The 18,035-nt window shown below is 41.5% G+C and overlaps 1 protein-coding gene across 7 annotated transcripts in view; it reads left to right on the forward strand.

Annotated features, from left to right (window-relative positions):
• Window positions 1-16,561, forward strand: part of usp9 (ubiquitin specific peptidase 9) — a 47,579-nt gene extending 31,018 nt beyond the window's left edge. For 3 of the 7 annotated variants that reach the window (XM_067604089.1, XM_067604094.1, XM_067604091.1), the window contains 24 exons: window positions 1,192-1,470; window positions 1,603-1,728; window positions 2,043-2,180; window positions 2,430-2,596; window positions 2,676-2,784; window positions 2,930-3,076; window positions 3,235-3,381; window positions 3,481-3,688; window positions 3,777-3,997; window positions 4,278-4,465; window positions 4,571-4,744; window positions 4,852-4,993; window positions 5,195-5,948; window positions 7,463-7,586; window positions 7,687-7,912; window positions 8,088-8,217; window positions 8,388-8,573; window positions 8,864-9,084; window positions 9,179-9,267; window positions 9,359-9,515; window positions 9,893-10,105; window positions 10,927-10,956; window positions 12,753-12,851; window positions 14,430-16,561. In XM_067604089.1, coding sequence (XP_067460190.1) covers window positions 1,192-1,470; window positions 1,603-1,728; window positions 2,043-2,180; window positions 2,430-2,596; window positions 2,676-2,784; window positions 2,930-3,076; window positions 3,235-3,381; window positions 3,481-3,688; window positions 3,777-3,997; window positions 4,278-4,465; window positions 4,571-4,744; window positions 4,852-4,993; window positions 5,195-5,948; window positions 7,463-7,586; window positions 7,687-7,912; window positions 8,088-8,217; window positions 8,388-8,573; window positions 8,864-9,084; window positions 9,179-9,267; window positions 9,359-9,515; window positions 9,893-10,105; window positions 10,927-10,956; window positions 12,753-12,851; window positions 14,430-14,672 — 4,518 coding nt within the window. In that variant the 3' untranslated portion in view covers window positions 14,673-16,561. The remainder of the gene's footprint in view (window positions 1-1,191; window positions 1,471-1,602; window positions 1,729-2,042; window positions 2,181-2,429; window positions 2,597-2,675; window positions 2,785-2,929; window positions 3,077-3,234; window positions 3,382-3,480; window positions 3,689-3,776; window positions 3,998-4,277; window positions 4,466-4,570; window positions 4,745-4,851; window positions 4,994-5,194; window positions 5,949-7,462; window positions 7,587-7,686; window positions 7,913-8,087; window positions 8,218-8,387; window positions 8,574-8,863; window positions 9,085-9,178; window positions 9,268-9,358; window positions 9,516-9,892; window positions 10,106-10,926; window positions 10,957-12,752; window positions 12,852-14,429) is intronic. The other 4 variants (XM_067604095.1, XM_067604096.1, XM_067604092.1 and 1 more) reach the window with 3 other exon arrangements.
• Window positions 16,562-18,035: the final 1,474 nt, after the last annotated feature.

The following is an 18,035-nucleotide window of genomic DNA, read 5'->3' on the forward strand; positions in this document are numbered from 1 at the left end:
GGCCAAGCATGTGAACACATACAAGGAAAATACACTTAAAACCTTTTTATTAAATTCCTTCAACGTCTTCACTACAAATAATATGAGTCTGGACAGACATGGATGTAAACTACAACTTGACTGGTTGGTGGAGGCATACAACCACAAGGCGGTATTTCTAGTTTACTATGTTCAGCCATTAATTACCGTAGATGGTATTGAGTATGATTTAATGGTTAGTGCCGATTGCAATCAGAAATGCACTTGTATTATTTATCTGCAGCGGTTGCTCACACCAACTTACAGCCTGTAACAGTAAGTTAGTGGAAAGTTAGTTTTATAGGTCCATATGTGCATAGACAAACTGCTTACAACTTACAAATGCGCTGGAAAGCGGCGTTGCCATACTAGCCATTAGCCTCTGCTATAAGGAGTCTTCGTAGAGTTCTTGCCTGAAACGCAACAGATAAGGATGTGACGACAACTCCCAGGCACTGGCTACCGTCCAACAGTCAGACAAAATTCACTGTAATTGTCCAAATACTTGCACTGCTGTCTTGTTATTTTGAGGTCGGAGAGCCCAAGGATGTTTTCTTTTGAGATGCTCGTGCATAGCAGTTGTGCTGCTGTGGTAGGCCATTTCTGTTTTACGAAGCCTGCAGAGCACCATTTTATTAGGTCTTTGTATAAAAAATTCCCACACCTTTGACAATCAGGTTCAGGCTTTTTTGGATAAAGTCTCATTTTCACCATGCCCACGAGCAGGAGCTGCCATAATTGGGGATAACGTAAACAGTGTGACGTATTGACACATTCCACACAAATCGACGCATTTATGTTATTGATGTAATCAATTACATCAATGCGTCGTTTCAGCCCTATTTTTATGATGTTAGTGGAGGTGGACCACCTGTCCTGTGCTATCAAACACTGTTGGAAACCCTAGTGTTGTTTGATGTGTGAACAGCAGTGCTACGCTACAACTCTATTAGCACTTACAATATTGTATAAAGGAAGGTGACCTGTCTCATGAAATCAGATTTCTAAGTTGGTTGAATTACTACAGTGAATAAAATTTGGGAGCCATGTTCTGTAATTGATGGGGTTCCACGCAGTAATCCTGCTGTGTGAGACTTATAGTTTCTATCTATCTGTATCTGTCATGTCTGTTGATCAATAAGGTGGTTTACACTATTTCTGCACATGTTCCAGGTTGTGTATGCTTTGCTGATGCCAGCCAGTGCCACTCTGGGTGAGGATGCCAGTGACTTCCAGTACAATTTTCTGAAGAGCGGCGGGCTGCCCTTGGTGTTGAGCATGCTCACTAGGAACAACTTCCTGCCATCAGCGGACATGGAGACACGGCGTGGGGCTTACCTCAATGCGTTGAAGATTGCCAAACTCCTCCTCACTGCTGTAGGCTTTGGGCATGTTAAGGCCGTGGCTGAAGCCTGCCAGCCCAACGCTGAGGGAAATATACCAGTTTCGCCGGTTAGGCCACGCTCATAACTCATACAAAGGCATACTTTCAAAACTGGTTCCTCAGTAGTTAACTGCCCTATTTTTACTGACATGTCTTTATCTTTCTCCACAACCCCATCACCTGTCTCACATTGTCTACAGATTAATCAGGCCACTCATGACCAAGCCCTGGTCCTCCAGAGTGCCCTGCAAAACATCCCCAACCCTGCCTCAGAATGCATGCTGCGCAACGTAGCCATCCGCCTGGCCCAGCAGATTTCTGATGAGGTAACTGGGAAAATTTAAGGGAATACATTTTGCAGGGGTTTTAAAGATTAGAACACCCTGAACTAGTAATGATAATGGATTTTAATTAATGCCTTTTATAGGCACTATTTATCTGTAAATATCTAAGTAGAAAGCTAGTAACAAAAGTAAATACCTACACTTGAAAATGTTTTTTTTTATATGTAGGTGTTTGCATATAAAGATGAGAAGAGGACTTTTAACATTTGTTAAACAAATGTAACATTTGTTTAAGAAAATCTGTTTTAGTTGTAGTTTCTGTAATAATGGCTTTTATGGGACAATGTTTTTACCAGAATTTCTTCCAGGCATCTAAGTACATCCCTGACATTTGTGTGATCCGAGCGGTACAGAAAATAGTGTGGGCATCAGGCTGTGGTACAGTGCAGCTCGTCTTCAGTTCTAATGAAGAAATCAGCAAGATATATGAAAAGGTAAGTATACACGTTTGTGAATTGTTTTGTTTCAGATTTTGTTGACAGTACGCTTTCTGTTTTAGAAAAAATTACAAATGTAATGACTTGAATAAAAAGCCGAAGCACATTAGTTATGGTCATGCAGACTGTTGAGGCAGGACAGCAAAAGCTTGGTCTCAGAAAGTCTTAAACCTTTGACAGGGATCGGCAGTTTAAAAAGTGAAAAGCCAGATGTATTTTATTTTTTGTCTTTCTCTCTTTTGTTAGACAAATGCAGCGAAGGAGCCAGATGGGGAAGATGAGCAGGTGTGCTGCGAGGCCCTGGAAGTGATGACATTGTGTTTTGCCCTCATGCCCACGGCTCTGGACACACTCAGTAAGGAGAAGGCTTGGCAGACCTTCATCATAGACTTGCTGCTACACTGCCACAGCAAGTAAGTACACCAGTATCTGTTCCAACCAACTGAACTGTCTGAGAATATCATGTTGCTGATGTTAAAACTGTCTCAACAGATCTGTGCGTCAGATGGCCCAGGAACAATTTTTCCTGATGGCAACGAGGTGCTGTATGGGCCATCGACCCCTCCTCTTCTTTATCACTCTCCTCTTCACTGTGCTGGGGGTGAGTAGCTATATGCCTCATGTTTATTTTTACACCCACAGTTTTTGCTGGATTGTAAAATGTATCACCACAGTGCTGTAAATAAAATCATTTTTAAAACTGCAGATGGGATCATAATTTACCTGAATTTGTATTCTATGTCCAGAGTACAGCCAAGGAGCGGGCCAAACACGCTGGGGACTACTTCACTTTGCTCAGACATCTTCTGAATTATGCCTATAATAGCAACATCAACCTGCCAAACGCTGAGGTGCTGCTCAACAATGAGATCGACTGGCTGAAACGAATAAGGGTAAAACAGCCTGTTCACCACAGTCTTTTTATTTAGTACCCTAGTTATTTTAGACATTATGTTGTATTATGTCCCCAGTTTGAGTTTATCTATTGTTTCGCCCTCACAGTTGAGTGTGGGCAAGAGTTGATGGTACATAATATATTTGTGTTTTCTAGGATGAGGTTAAGAGGACAGGGGAGACTGGTGTGGAGGAGACCATCCTGGAGGGCCACCTGGGGGTCACTAAGGAGCTTCTTGCGTTCCAGACGCCAGAGAAGAAGTATTACATCGGCTGTGAGAAGGGTGGAGCTAACCTCATTAAGGTACAATAGGCAGACAACACCTGAAACAGTTGGAAAGTTGTATTACTTCTGCATATTCTCTTCTCATCATATCTGTGCTATCTCTTTCTCTCTCATTAGGAGCTGATCGACGACTTTATCTTTCCGGCATCTAATGTTTACCTGCAGTACATGAAGAGTGGGGAGTTCCCCACAGAGCAGGCCATCCCAGTGTGTAGCACTCCTGCTTCCATCAATGCTGGCTTTGAGCTCCTGGTAGCACTGGCTGTTGGCTGTGTCCGCAACCTCAAACAAATAGTCGACACTCTGACTGACATGTACTACTTAGGTAGGGAGACAGTTTTACATATGCATCCTACTTGACAATTTGTAAGTTGCAGCATGCATGAGGATGTTGTTATTTTCTCTCCCTCCAGGTTGTGAAACATTGACAGAGTGGGAGTACTTGCCTCCGGTGGGCCCACGGCCCAACAAAGGCTTTGTAGGTCTGAAGAACGCCGGGGCCACCTGTTATATGAACTCAGTCATTCAGCAGCTGTACATGATCCCACCAATTCGCAATGGCATCCTGGCCATCGAGGGAACAGGCACTGATGTGGATGATGACATGTCAGGGGATGAGAAACAGGAGAATGAGGTACTGTGAGAGTTTGTGGTGCAATGAAGCTTTTGCTCGATGAAGATTTTCATCCTTTCTCAGCATCTAGTGACTGACAAAATGGCCGACTCTAGGCTTGCAGGCCATGTAGGCTGATCTTGGAGCTGAGGGCATCCTAATTACAGGAAAAATTCCAAGTGCTAAATTGTTCCAGAGACTAATTTATGCAAATCTGATCATCACAAAGTAATGAACAGTAGTTAGACAGGTGGTTATTTATGTTTTGTTTGTTTTTTTTCTGAATGTTTTGTCTCCACAGAGTAATGTGGATCCACGTGATGAGGTGTTCAGCTATCACCACCAGTTTGATGACAAGCCCTCCAGTAAGTCAGAGGACAGGAAAGAGTACAACATCGGGGTACTGCGTCACCTACAGGTCATCTTTGGCCATCTGGCTGCATCCAGACTGCAGTACTATGTCCCTAGGGGATTCTGGAAACAGTTCAGGTATTTCAGAGTCTCAGTCATTTTTATGGTCTCTGTGCTTTGTCTGTTAAGCTGTTAATGTCTAATTGTCTTCTGTCTGCTTTACATCTGTTACAACCTTTTTAGGTTATGGGGTGAGCCAGTGAACTTGAGAGAGCAGCATGATGCTCTGGAGTTTTTCAATTCTTTGGTGGACAGTCTGGATGAAGCTCTGAAAGCCCTGGGCCACCCTGCCATGCTCAGCAAGGTGCTAGGAGGCTCCTTCGCTGACCAGAAGATCTGTCAGGGATGCCCCCACAGGTGAGCACAGCCCTTTTTCTGCGCATAGTTCCTGGAAATATTTTACATGTTTCAGAAAGTCAAACTTCAGACTGCCTTCTTGTACCAAACAATGTTTGTATTTTCAGATATGAGTGTGAGGAGTCGTTCACAACGCTCAATGTGGACATCAGAAACCACCAGAACCTGTTGGACTCCATGGAGCAGTATGTTAAAGGAGATCTGCTGGAGGGAGCCAACGCCTACCACTGTGAGAAGTGTAATAAGAAGGTGAGAATGGAGCACCCGCTTGGTTGTCAGCCAGTGTAACAATGTGATAATCATAAAGTGCCAGCAAAAATAAAGGAGATTTTAATGGCTGTCCCATGGTTTATTAAAAAGTATCTCCCTCCTTTCTCTTTCTAATTAACTTCTTGAAGATTTATTTAAAGGGTCAAAGAGTTCATCTGTGGTGATTTCTCTCCTTGTTAGGTGGACACAGTGAAGCGCCTGCTGATAAAGAAGCTGCCACCTGTCCTGGCCATCCAGCTGAAGCGCTTCGACTATGACTGGGAGAGGGAGTGTGCCATCAAGTTCAATGACTACTTTGAGTTCCCGAGGGAGCTGGACATGGAGCCATACACGGTAGCAGGTGTGGCCAAGCTAGAAGGGGACGACGTCAACCCAGAGAACCAGGTGATCCAGCAGAACGAGCCCTCGGAACCCACACCTCCAGGCAGCTCCAAGTACCGTCTGGTGGGGGTGCTGGTCCACTCAGGCCAGGCCAGTGGTGGACATTACTACTCCTACATAATCCAAAGGAACGGGGGTGATGGCGAGAAGAACCGCTGGTATAAGTTTGATGATGGTGATGTGACTGAGTGCAAGATGGACGATGAGGAGGAGATGAAGAACCAGTGCTTTGGTGGGGAATACATGGGCGAGGTGTTCGATCATATGATGAAACGGATGTCGTACCGGAGGCAGAAGCGCTGGTGGAACGCCTACATCCTGTTCTATGAGCGTATGGACTCACTAGACAAGGACAGCGAGCTTGTCAAATACATCTCGGAGTTGACCATCTCCACCAAGCCACATCAGGTCAAGATGCCTGGTGTCATCGAGTGCAGCGTCCGCAAGCAGAACGTCCAATTCATGCACAACCGAATGCAATACAGCCTGGAATATTTCCAGTTCATTAAGAAACTTCTGACCTGTAACAGTGTCTATTTAAACCCTCCTCCAGGTATGCATTTGTATGCATGATACTAAATTATTATTTGCTTACTTACTGTATAATATAGATGGAAAGTACTAAATGTGTCTTGGTAGGTTAGCCATTTAACATCGACTAAAACATCGGGGGACGTTTTGGAAGCCCTGTACACTTGAAACACAAACTGCAACTAACCTGGTGCAACAGATGGTGCAAACTTAATTTTTGCACACAGTGTAGTTGTCATTTGTATGTCTCTTTGTTGCACAATGCGGGTAAAAACATTGACAACATACCTGATAATGAATGGTTGACACTAGCACGTACACTAATCTTGTGTGTGCACGATTGTGGGAGTGACAAAATGTAAGGCATGTGATTTGTTATAGATACACGGAGCCACTCTTCCAGTTATGACAGTGCTATTCGATACCCCCAAAGGGGCTCTTTGATCTTTTGCACAGTGATGAATTCCTCCTCATATCTCTACTGTGGATTTCAAAGCTTCTCTCTTATAGATATAAGCTGCCATAATAATTTTATCACTGTTCTCAGACTTGGTTCTCTAAAAAAAATTACATTTCAAAGTGATGCTAATACACAGCATTCCTGTGGAAAGAATTGGTGGACAGTAACGTTAAGTGCAGGCTGCAAAGCACTGCACTGCCTCTGCAATGCATTATTAATGGACCCGGAGCCCCGTAATGTTTCACAGGAAATAATGTTTGAGGGCAGCCATCGATTCAGAATGATTCACATCTTCAAGGACATAGAGTGTAAGGACGGATAGTATGTTTTATTTCTACCCAGTACCTTGTATCAAGTTGAGCAAGTTATTGCTGTCAGAATCCTTTTCAGCAGCTGCAAAGGGATTTAAAAAATGAACATATTGTTAGACTGTGATGATGAACCTGCTGAGCCGGTATGTAGTTTGGATGTATGATCCCATAGATCAGTGGACACATATTTAGCTTGCTCTTAGCCTTAACACTGCTGTCTTACATTCTGAGCCAACTACTTCCCCATCGCTATGTTCTTATGTATTTGCAATTTGTCTTTCTTACTCTGTGATTTCCTGACGTTTAGTATCTTTTACCTCACAATTTGGTATGTGATGTAATAAAAGTAATGTCTAAAAGAAGTTGGACAGTCACACATTTGTCATTGTGTTGACTCTGTAATCCAACATATTTATGATTTTAAAATTGAAATGACCTTCACAACAATTTTCAGCTTTAATTTGAGGATGTTTACTTCTGTTGACCTTTTTATTTAATAGTGCTCAAATTTTAGGGGACGAAATTAAAATGAAATTGGATAAACACCCTAAAAGTAATAAAACCTCAGTGATTTTTTTTTTTCCCCCCCAAATACAATGTGTTGGAATACATAGCCAAAACAAAGGAAATGTGTCACTGTCCTTTTACATTAGCCTTTGGGTGTAGTTTTTAAGGTTTTTGTCAGCTTACATTAAAGTGAATTAAGAAAATCCCATGGAAATGACTTGGAAGATGTTTTGCTAATTGTTGCTCTCTTTTTATCAGGACAAGACCATCTTCTGCCAGAGGCAGAGGAGATTGCTATGATAAGTGCTCAGCTGGCTGCTAGGTTCCTCTTCAGCACAGGTTTTCACACCAAGAAAGTAGTACGGGGTCCTGCCAGTGACTGGTAAGCTCTGTCTGCCACAGTGTTGTTGATTTTCTCCCAATTTTGTCTTACTCTGTGTTTTATCCTTCTCTATAAATATTCTCCTTCTCTTCTCCTCTAGGTATGACGCCCTCTGCATCCTGCTGAGACACAGTAAGAATGTACGCTATTGGTTTGCACACAACGTTCTGTTTGCTTACCCTAACCGGTTCTCTGAGTACCTGCTTGAGTGCCCGAGCGCTGAGGTGCGTGGCGCGTTTGCCAAGCTCATCGTCTTCATTGCTCACTTCTCCCTGCAAGACGGCCCCTGCCCCTCCCCCACTGCCTCGCCTGGACCCTCTACTCAGGTTGGTGCCAGTCTCAAGCTAGGATCTGAGAAAAATTAGCTTTGAATATGACCTTAAGCAGTATGGATTCTTAAAGCAGTTTGAGTACGTTTCTTGGAAGATGCCTTAGTTTGTATCACAGATTTTCACAGAGAGGTTTCTCATCCTGTTTCTGTTTTCCATCTCTGTGTATCAGGGCTGTGATAACCTCAGTCTAAGTGACCACCTGTTGAGAGCTGTACTCAACCTGCTCAGAAGAGAGGTTTCTGAACACGGCCGTCACCTGCAGCAGTACTTCAACCTCTTTGTCATGTATGCCAATCTGGGTAAGGAGCACACAGCAATCGCCCACCTGTCATGTGCATCTGCTCCCTCAGTGTGACTTTTAAGATTGAACAGGCGATGTTCATACAAGATATAAAAAAGAATTGATGTGATTCCTAAAATGCTTTTATTCTTTCTTTTATTTTCGCCTCATTTCACCATCCCCACACAGGCCTGGCAGAAAAGACTCAGCTGTTGAAGCTGAATGTCCCTGCCACGTTCATGTTGGTTGCTCTGGATGAGGGACCCGGCCCTCCCATTAAATACCAGTACGCTGAGCTGGGCAAACTCTACACTGTCGTCTCCCAGCTGGTGCGCTGCTGTGACGTCTCCTCGCGCATGCAATCCTCCATCAATGGTGAGTGTATCAAACTTTGATATGAACTCAGCTGTTAAGAGGCAGTAATAACTCGTCAAGCCCCCTGGGAAGCCCAATGAAGATTTTCATCCTTGCTCAGGATCTGGTGACTGAAAAAGCAGCCACTCTGAGCTTTGGCTGTGTAGGCAGAGCTTGGAGCTGAGGGCTTTATGAGATGAAGAATGAAAGACACTGTGCAAAGAAAATACCTATACATTTTACCCCAATAAAACGTGTATTTCAGATTACGTTTACTCACATTTATTGCCCTTTTCCTCTACCCCTTACAGGTAACCCTCCTCTCCCTAACCCGTATGGCGACACCAACCTGACAGCCCCAGTGATGCCTGTGCAGCAGCTGGTGGCAGAGATCCTGTTTGTGAGGACCAGCTACGTTAAGAAGATCATCGAGGACTGCAGCAACTCTGAAGAGACCGTAAAGCTGCTTCGCTTCAGCTGTTGGGAGAACCCCCAGTTCTCCTCCACTGTGCTCAGCGAGCTGCTCTGGCAGGTAAATGAACATCATCACCAGGACATCAAAATATCTATGGGTGGCTTACTTGTATGTGTCTATAAGATGTGTGTATATATTTGTCTGTGTGAAGGTGGCGTACTCCTACACCTATGAGCTGAGGCCTTACCTGGACTTGCTGCTACAGATCCTGCTCATTGAGGACTCCTGGCAGACACACAGGTCAGTTTGATTGGTCAGTGTGTAAATCATGGGTGTTGGATTGTTATATGAACTTCATTTAAATTTCTATTCTCCTCGTTTGGCTGTGTAGGATCCACAATGTGCTGAAGGGCATTCCTGATGACAGAGATGGGCTTTTTGACACCATTCAGCGCTCCAAGAACCACTACCAGAAACGGGCTTACCAGTGCATCAAGTGCATGGTGGCCCTCTTCAGCAACTGCTCTGTGGCCTACCAGATCCTACAGGTACACATACTCACAGATGAAGCTCTCTCTCTCCTGTTGTCTCATGCATTACATGTCACACATGGGAAATCAATGTCCTTTTTGTGATTTGAAATGACAAGATCACTCTGACGAGGAACCATTCTGCCAAACAACAAGAAAAAAAATGCACATGCTAAATGCAGTTCTCCTGTTGACCCAGTTACTTTTCCTGGGTGAAGAGCTGTTATCTTCTGCAATAAAGTTTATTTTACTTGTTTATTTCTATGGTTTCTGTCTCTCCCGTGGGTGCAGACTGAACCAAACACTTGCTAACTAAGTGCTAAGAAAAGTAAACTGTATTGTCTGCATTCACAAATATATTTAAGTGGAGCCATATGTTCTTCGTGTGCACACAGAGTAATGGTGATCTGAAACGAAAGTGGACGTGGGCAGTGGAGTGGCTAGGGGATGAGTTGGAGAGGAGGCCATACACAGGGAACCCTCAGTACACCTACAACAACTGGTCTCCTCCGGTTCAGAGCAACGAGACCTCCAATGGCTATTTCCTTGAGCGTTCACACAGTGCACGTATGACACTCGCCAAGGCCTGTGAACTTTGTCCTGAGGAGGTAATGGCATTGACATTTTACTCTTCACACACACACACTTTTGCCTGATTTCACATAAACGTGATCTTAAAGTGTTGGTGCTCAGGTAGCCACACCATAAACTATATATGTATGTATACATATATAGTTTAGATTATATGAACGTTTAGTAACACCCATCAGAATTTCTGAACAGTTCCGTCTGAATTTTCTGATTAAGTCAAACACCAGGATGGTCGGGGTGTTTCTGTTTATATACAAATAGAATCAAGAAGGCCACATAAATATTGAAATTTACCAAAAGACACCACACAAAAACATACGTAGATGTTCATGGTTGCTAAGGCAATATATTAACAATGGTGTACAGTGGTGAAGGTAACAGAAAAATCACACAGACATACTGTAAGACTAAGTCAGAGGACCTTCAACCACTGAATGGCATAACAGCCAGTACAACAAATTAGTTTAAACGATGACTTCTCTGACATTTTACAGAAAAATATAATCACACAGTATTTAAGCCAGAGGGAAGGACATGGACCTATTATTTCTGTGTTTCCAAGAAGCGATTAATTGTAATGTTTGATTAATTTAACATGATCATATGCTAGCAGTGCCAGTTTTCTAATCATTTGGAAAACCTGTTGCCAATCTCCACAAAATCTCCCATACAAAGTGTTGTTCACTAAGGTGAATTGGCTTTGTATTGATTCGTGGCTGCAGTGTGCAATGTATGCATATGTAATTTTGTGTTCTCACTAAAAATAAGTTACTTGTATTTGTTTATGTTGAAAAATCCAGTCAAATGACACACTTCTCCTGTAATATTTCATACACAGCTCAAGTGTACTCAGGGAAGCCCAGGGAAGGTCAGTATTCCAGGCACCACGACATAAAGGAAGGAAATAAAATAATTGAATTAAAGAATCAGCAGAGAAGCAATGAACAATTGGCCAATGGCAAGGCCTCCAACACAACCAACACTTAGATACAACTACACAATCTGTAGCTTGGATAGTCATCAGTGGCCAAGGCTAGAAACACTGTCTTGTTGAGTCTACATACTTGATCCCAATTTGTCTACTTTTGCTTTATTTTCTTTTTGGACTCTTGGTTTGTATTTGTGACACAAATGTTATTTAAACAGTTAAGTGCAGAAGGATAGAGTAAGGCTATGTTTACACAAACTGATAATGATTTATAGTCAATGATTCACTAAAGTGAGCAGTTTTTAACATTATTAACACTTAAAGTTGTCACCACTTGAGATGTTTTATATTGAAAAAGTATGTTGACTCTCAAACTTCGTAAAAGCTAATGCTATGTACGCAAGTATAGTAAGTAAAATAGTCATCCTTCATCCTGTTGTCCACTAGTATAGTAAAATGAAAGGTAGACTGGCTACCAGTGAGTGATATGTGAGACGCTCTATAGTGTAACTGACATGAGAAATCATGTTACACAGCTGCACACAGTGAACAGATCTTTATCTTTGTTCTCGTGCTGTCCTGTTGCCCAGTCTCAGTGATTCGCCAAAGCAACAGCACTGACATAGCCAGTCTTCCATCTCAGTCTAGCGCTCTTTTAACAATCCATGCCAATTTTTGCTTCCCTCCCAACTCAAACAGCCACCTGCATCTGATTGAAAACTCTTAGTCGCAGCTAAACTCCAGTATTCAGCAGTAGTTACAGTATTTGAGCTGTGAGACTTCATTAAGGAAAATCTTTGTTGTCCATTTTGCCATTGTAGGTAATATGCTATTATAGGCTTTTTTTAGGCTTTTTATAGGCTTTTGTAAATTTATTTAGTGACATGTATACATGTCAAATTAAGTACATGATACAAATATAAAACCTAAATGTTCTAACCTGTTAGTTGGGAGAACTTTTCCTTTAGAAAATGAGGACACCATTTGATAAAACAGCCTCTAACAAATGTTGTCAATCTTTATTTTTTTTCTATTTGCATCAAATCAATAATAGTTAAAAAACAAACTTATAAGCTCAGACACTCTGTAGATATTATATAATGGCTGGATTAAAGCTGATCTGAGCTTAAAACAACACAAGGATGGTCTGTGTGATGGCAAATGTTAGTACATGAGCTTCACATGCTACAGATTTGTGTCAATAGCCTGACAGGTTCTGTTGTTTATCTATTTTTGACTTAACATCACATTGTAATGTGTTAATATGTACATGTAACACAGAATATCCTGTGCACTTAACTTTGTCACACAGATATAAATAATGAGGCTGACTTTAGTACATTTTGCTTTCAACAAATTGCATAAGAAAAATTATAACTAGTGTTTGAAATAACATCTACAGTAGAGAAGTTAATGTGCAGCATTTGTTTCTAAAGAATTACCAGCAGCTCTCCTGCTGACAGGATGCTCTCAGGTGTAGAATCCACCCACACACATAATCAAATCTCTTTTAAACATCATTGACTTCATAATGTAACACAGTTGGAGATTTGACTTTCCCATGCAACCTACTTGCTGTGTCACACTGAATTGCCAAAGCTCAGAATCTTATCCATTGTTTTGTTCAAATAAATAAGCAAATTCTATAGATATATGTTTATATAGTCTAAATCATTCTAATATACTTTGAATTTTGAATTTAATTTGTGACAAATAACATTTATCTGACATGCTAGGAGCCAGATGAACAGGAAGCACCTGATGATCAAGACTCCTCCCCACCTGAGGACACCTCTCTGTACCCACATTCTCCTGGAACTACCCAGTTTCAGCAGGTAACGACTTGGTCATGTTTACCTCACGTCATCATGTCACCCAGTGATGTAAGAAGACATTTTTGGCTTCTTTCATACTGCTGGTGTTAAGGATTGATTTACTGTTTGTGTCTGACCTATTATTATAGCAGGGTAGAGGGTAGGAACATGGTAGCGGTGTCATCTCCCACAGCCAGTCTCACATCAGCCATGAATAATGCTGGTGGTCATGGCAACAATGATTTTGACTTCAGCAGCCAGTGTTATTTCGTGCCTGAGTGTTGTTTGTGACAACACAGAAAGACACTTGCTATGGAATAAAATTTGGGTCAAATGTATCATAGCTGTGTGTCATCATATCTGAATGTGTGAAAACATTTTGTATGAAAACATTCAAATGTGTGAATGTATAGAAAATATCTGAACAAATAGATTTAATTTTTGAATCCGTAAGGAGATTTGTAGCTTTGCATGATATTTTGTGAACAAATGAAAAAGATTTGCACAAATAATTTCCAATGTGTGAGTGCATGAAGAAGACGCCACTTCACCAAAAAACACGGCGTGAGAGGCTTTTGCTCCAAGGGTGGCGGCCAAAATGAAGCCATCAGCAGAGAAACGTTAACACCGAACTCCATTGGGGGAAAAAAACAATTTAACATAAAGATGATTGGTGATGGATCACTTGTTATCTAGTCATACATTTTTACTGAAATAAGTCCACATTTACCTACAAAATAGGTGACATATTAAACAATGGCTCCTAATGTTACTTTTTAAAAATACCATCCATGTTTGTCCTCCGTGTACAAACAAGGCCTATTTTAAATTGTGTATTTTTATATGGGAGTTCAACATGAGCATTAAGTTTAAAGGCTGTTAGTTGGGCCGTCCTTTCAGCACCTAAAGGACACGCCCCCAGCGTTTCAGAGCATTCTCAGTGGCTATTCAGGAGGAAGTGTCAAATGTCGGACAAAAGTATTTGTATTTGTAGATTTGATTTGTAGCTGTTAACGGGAGACATACAGTTGAGTTCTGTTTTTTCACCCACAAACAGATTGATGTGTAACTGCAAACTTTTGTGCAAATCTTCTTCATGCACTCACACAATGGAAATTGTTTGGAAATCTTTTTCACTTGTACACCAAATATCATGCACAGCTACAGACCTCATTACGGATTAAAAAATTAAATAATTAAATCAGATATTTTTTATACATTCACACATTTAAATGTATTCATAAGAATGTTTTCACACATTCAGACATGGTGATACAACTACAATACATCTGACCCAAGTTTTATGCCATACTTTGCTTCCTTTTCTGCAGACAAATTAAAAAAAAAACCTACTATTGTTCAGATATTTTTAAAAAATAGATATAAATCAAAAAATAACAAACATGCAACCCTATTAATACAATGACAAGAAGAGTTTGAAGACTTGTCCAGTTTTGAAAACAGAATAAATACAGTTGCCGAGTCCTGAAAGATCTCTTACTTTAAAGTGAATCGTTTCATCTTCTCAGTTTGACGTTGTTGTCAGTCGCTTTCTTGTCAGCACAACCTGATTTTTGTTTACCGTCTCCTCCTGAACAGAACAACCACCCCCATGGGCAGCCGTACACCGGGCCTGCTGCCCAGCACATGAACAACCCCCAGCGTCCTGGTCCTGCCTCTGCCCCGACTCCAGGCCCTACCCAGACCCAGACCCCGACCCCGACCCCAGCCCCTGGTCCTACTCCTGGCCCAGGCCCGCGAGCACAAGAGAACTGGGAGAGCACCGAGGAGGTCGCCCCCGCCCCCACCTCTACCCCAGCGCCTGCCCCACCTAAGGAGTAACATCCCCTCCCCCTCTGCTGTGCCTCGAGCCTCCATCGTCCCGCTCTCCCTCCTCTCATCCTTCGGTCAACAGAGCTCCTCGTTGGGCCTCTCTCTCTCTCTCTCTCTGGCCCCAGGGCAGGGCAGAGCCAGGCCTCCTATCCCCTCTCCAGGCCACTTCTCTCTCCCGTCAGCCTGCGGGGAGGTGCTCTTCCCTGGCCTGGGGCTGCCTGACCGCGTGACGGGGGCCTGCTGGCGGCTGCAGAGGCGAGGGAGTGGATAAAGAGTTCTAATAAAGAAAAACAAATGTACCCAGAGCTGACGATGCTGATGCGCTTGTCTACACGACGAAAAGGTGTACATAGTATGTTAATGTTTTTGACTGTTCAAATCCCCCAGTAGCATAACTCTGTGTGGTTTGCTGTTGGGAGATGTTGCAGATATTATGGAAAACAAAATGGATATTATAAATAAGAAAAATGCCCAAAAAAAACTGTAAGAAGACAACAACTCCTCTTTGTTTTATCACCCATGCTCAGCAGTAAAGTTTGTTCTACCATCGGACGGTTACTGGTCATTCAACTGTAGAAGGACGCATTGTTATTATCATAATTATATTATTCTTAAGCTCCTTGGCAACCTTATGACCCATGCCAGATCAACTCACGAGCTGTGGTTGGTTTTAGTGTGAGATATGGAATGGTTGGGTGGACTTTTACGGTGTTTGGTTGATGTGAAAAAGCAGTGATGCAACATTGTTCTGAAACTCATTGCCTTTCTTTTTTCTTTTTTTTTTCTTTTTTTTTTTTGTTTGTTCTGGTAATTAATTCAATCCTTTTTGAAGCTCTAGTTAATATGCTGTAACATTTAGCATGGCTTCTCACCAGAATAGTGTAGCCCAAGGGAAGACTTGTGATCATAACAACCTGAAGCTGTTCTTAATCCACATCTCCAGAGGGGAATTACCCTAAGGTTTTTTTTTTTTTCTGTTTTTTGTTTTTGTTCTTTTCTACTCATCTACCCTATCTACAATGAGGGCAATATTTTGAACCAATGTATGAATAAGTGGCTTTTCAATTGCACATATAATCCTCCAACTTCACATTTGGCAGTCAGTTTTGGTGGGATAGACAGCTTAGCTTTTCATCTATAGGAATTCTGAAAACTGAAACACATATGCAACAGAATAGCTGCACTGGGCTATCTGGTGTATAATAGACTGTGTGGTTTGCTTCTGTCTCTTCAATAGAGCCTAGTCTTAGACAGACTTGTTGCCCAGACGGCTTCCTTTCTGTCATGGAGCTGGTCAGGTTTGGCGTCTGGCTGCTGCTCGGGATGAATTCGCAGATCCTGAGCAGTGGCAAGACCCTCACCAATCTGGCTCCATGGAGAAAAGGATCAACAGCAGGGTTGTACCAGCTGGTTAGTCATGTTGCAACTTGAGCTAACTTGTAATTCTGTAGGAGTAAAAGGTAAACATCAGTAAATACTGTATTTAATTGGTAACTTGAATGCGTGTATTTTTTTGAATTTCTTTTTTTTTTTTCTTTTTTTTTTTTTTTTTGTCTAAAACATACCAAATACTCCTGCAAATGAAAATATTCTGCCCACCGTATTATATTTAAATATTTTGCTCTTATTTTATAGAATTTATTTTGTTGTATTTCACTAAAAATAGAATTTGATTTAAGAGGAACATTTTTGTCCTTGTGTTATTTTTAAAGAAGATATTGACTGTACAGAGTTCTGCGCCCTGTTTTTTGCCGACTTTTGTTTTGGCCATGGTGTGACGTTGAATTCTGGAGCTACAGTCGCGATGTGGACTTTCACTTTGTGAGGTTTTTTGTGCACAGAAATATAACAAAAAAAAAAGCATTGCGCCCTTAGCAAATAAAGAACATGGAATCTTGTCTGTGTCTCATTTTTACTTGTGGATATAAACGGTGAACATCTGCTAAGCGTCACCAGTTTTCATCCAGAAAGTAGTGACATACATGATCAGTATGTTCAAAAGTTGCATGGACGTTTGCACCAGCTGACATTTCATGGTTCTGCATCACTGTGTATTAAGTTGTGCAGTTATGACATGTATGGTTTGGTAAGTAACACAAGACGATTTTTTGTGAAGATGCGTTTTGAGCGACTCTTAAATCATATTTTACAGTGATTCCTACACTGGGGGCCCCTCATTATGGGCTCCAAAGAAACATTTAAAGGATTAACAAATACTGTCACAATCTTTCCCCCTGATTTTGCTGTTTCTTGAGACTTTCACCTTTTCATTCTCTAGAAATGATGAAAATCACTGAATGAACTGCTCACAACTCCTGTCCACACAAAGGTCAAACCACTGAATCACATACAGATGTTTTGTGAATGGATGCATTTCACACAGGAATGAAATGATTAAACCTTTTCCTGTAACACGGGCTCCCTCTGGTGTACAAGCACTCGCTTCCCAATTTATTAGGTACCCCTCTTTAAATTTAAAACTAATGTCTGCTACAAATCTTTACTTTCTTGAAGGTTTTTATGTGAAATATTTGTTGAAACTGTTTCAGAGATGTGCTGATTCTACTTGATTGTAATTTTGGAGGCTGTTGTTTGTGGTGTTAAACTGTATTTTGCTGCAGAGGTATTTTTATCATGTAGACAAAAAACATAGAAACACTTCAGTTTAACAGTGTGTTTAGTATTTAGTCAGAGGTAAGTGGTCTTTTCTCTATCAAATTAAAACATATTGAGAAACACCTCTGTGTAACTCAATACAGCTCCACAACCTACCACCTCCAAAACAACCACTGAGTCAATTTACTTAATCAGTTTAGTCAAAAACTGAACATAACCTTCACTAAGGTTTGATTTCTTGCAGGGTTGTTGTATTAGACTGATACTTCTATTTATATAGTGCTAGCCTGGTATGGTCTAGTTTAAGAGAGTATGTTCTCATCAGTCCTTTCATCTTTGTCATCAGATATTTATAAAAGACACAGTACAGCTGACAAACCCACCACCTAATGTTTTATATTAAGTGTAAAATGTCCCAGTATGTCATTTGGTGTTAGTGGCAGACAAGACTGTAATCCACCCTTTTCACAGCATTTTGTCATCACAGTAGGAAAAGCACAGGTGTTGATAATGATGGCTCAGTTCTGTTGAAGTGTCCCAGTAAACCAGTATGCACCAGCACCAGGACCCTGAAACTGAAGTGGCTACATGGAATTCAGCCATTAATATTTACACCTGTGCTTTTTCTACTGTGACGAGTCAAAATGTCTTCCATGACAGACTATTGTGATAATTTATGCATTTATCATCTAGTTGAGTATTTTACCACTACATCTGTCCCACATTTGAACTGTGACGACCCGCAAATGAAGCAAA

Source organism: Thunnus thynnus, chromosome 11 (assembly GCF_963924715.1).
Source record: "Thunnus thynnus chromosome 11, fThuThy2.1, whole genome shotgun sequence".
In the NCBI taxonomy this organism is placed as follows: Eukaryota; Metazoa; Chordata; class Actinopteri; order Scombriformes; family Scombridae; genus Thunnus; species Thunnus thynnus.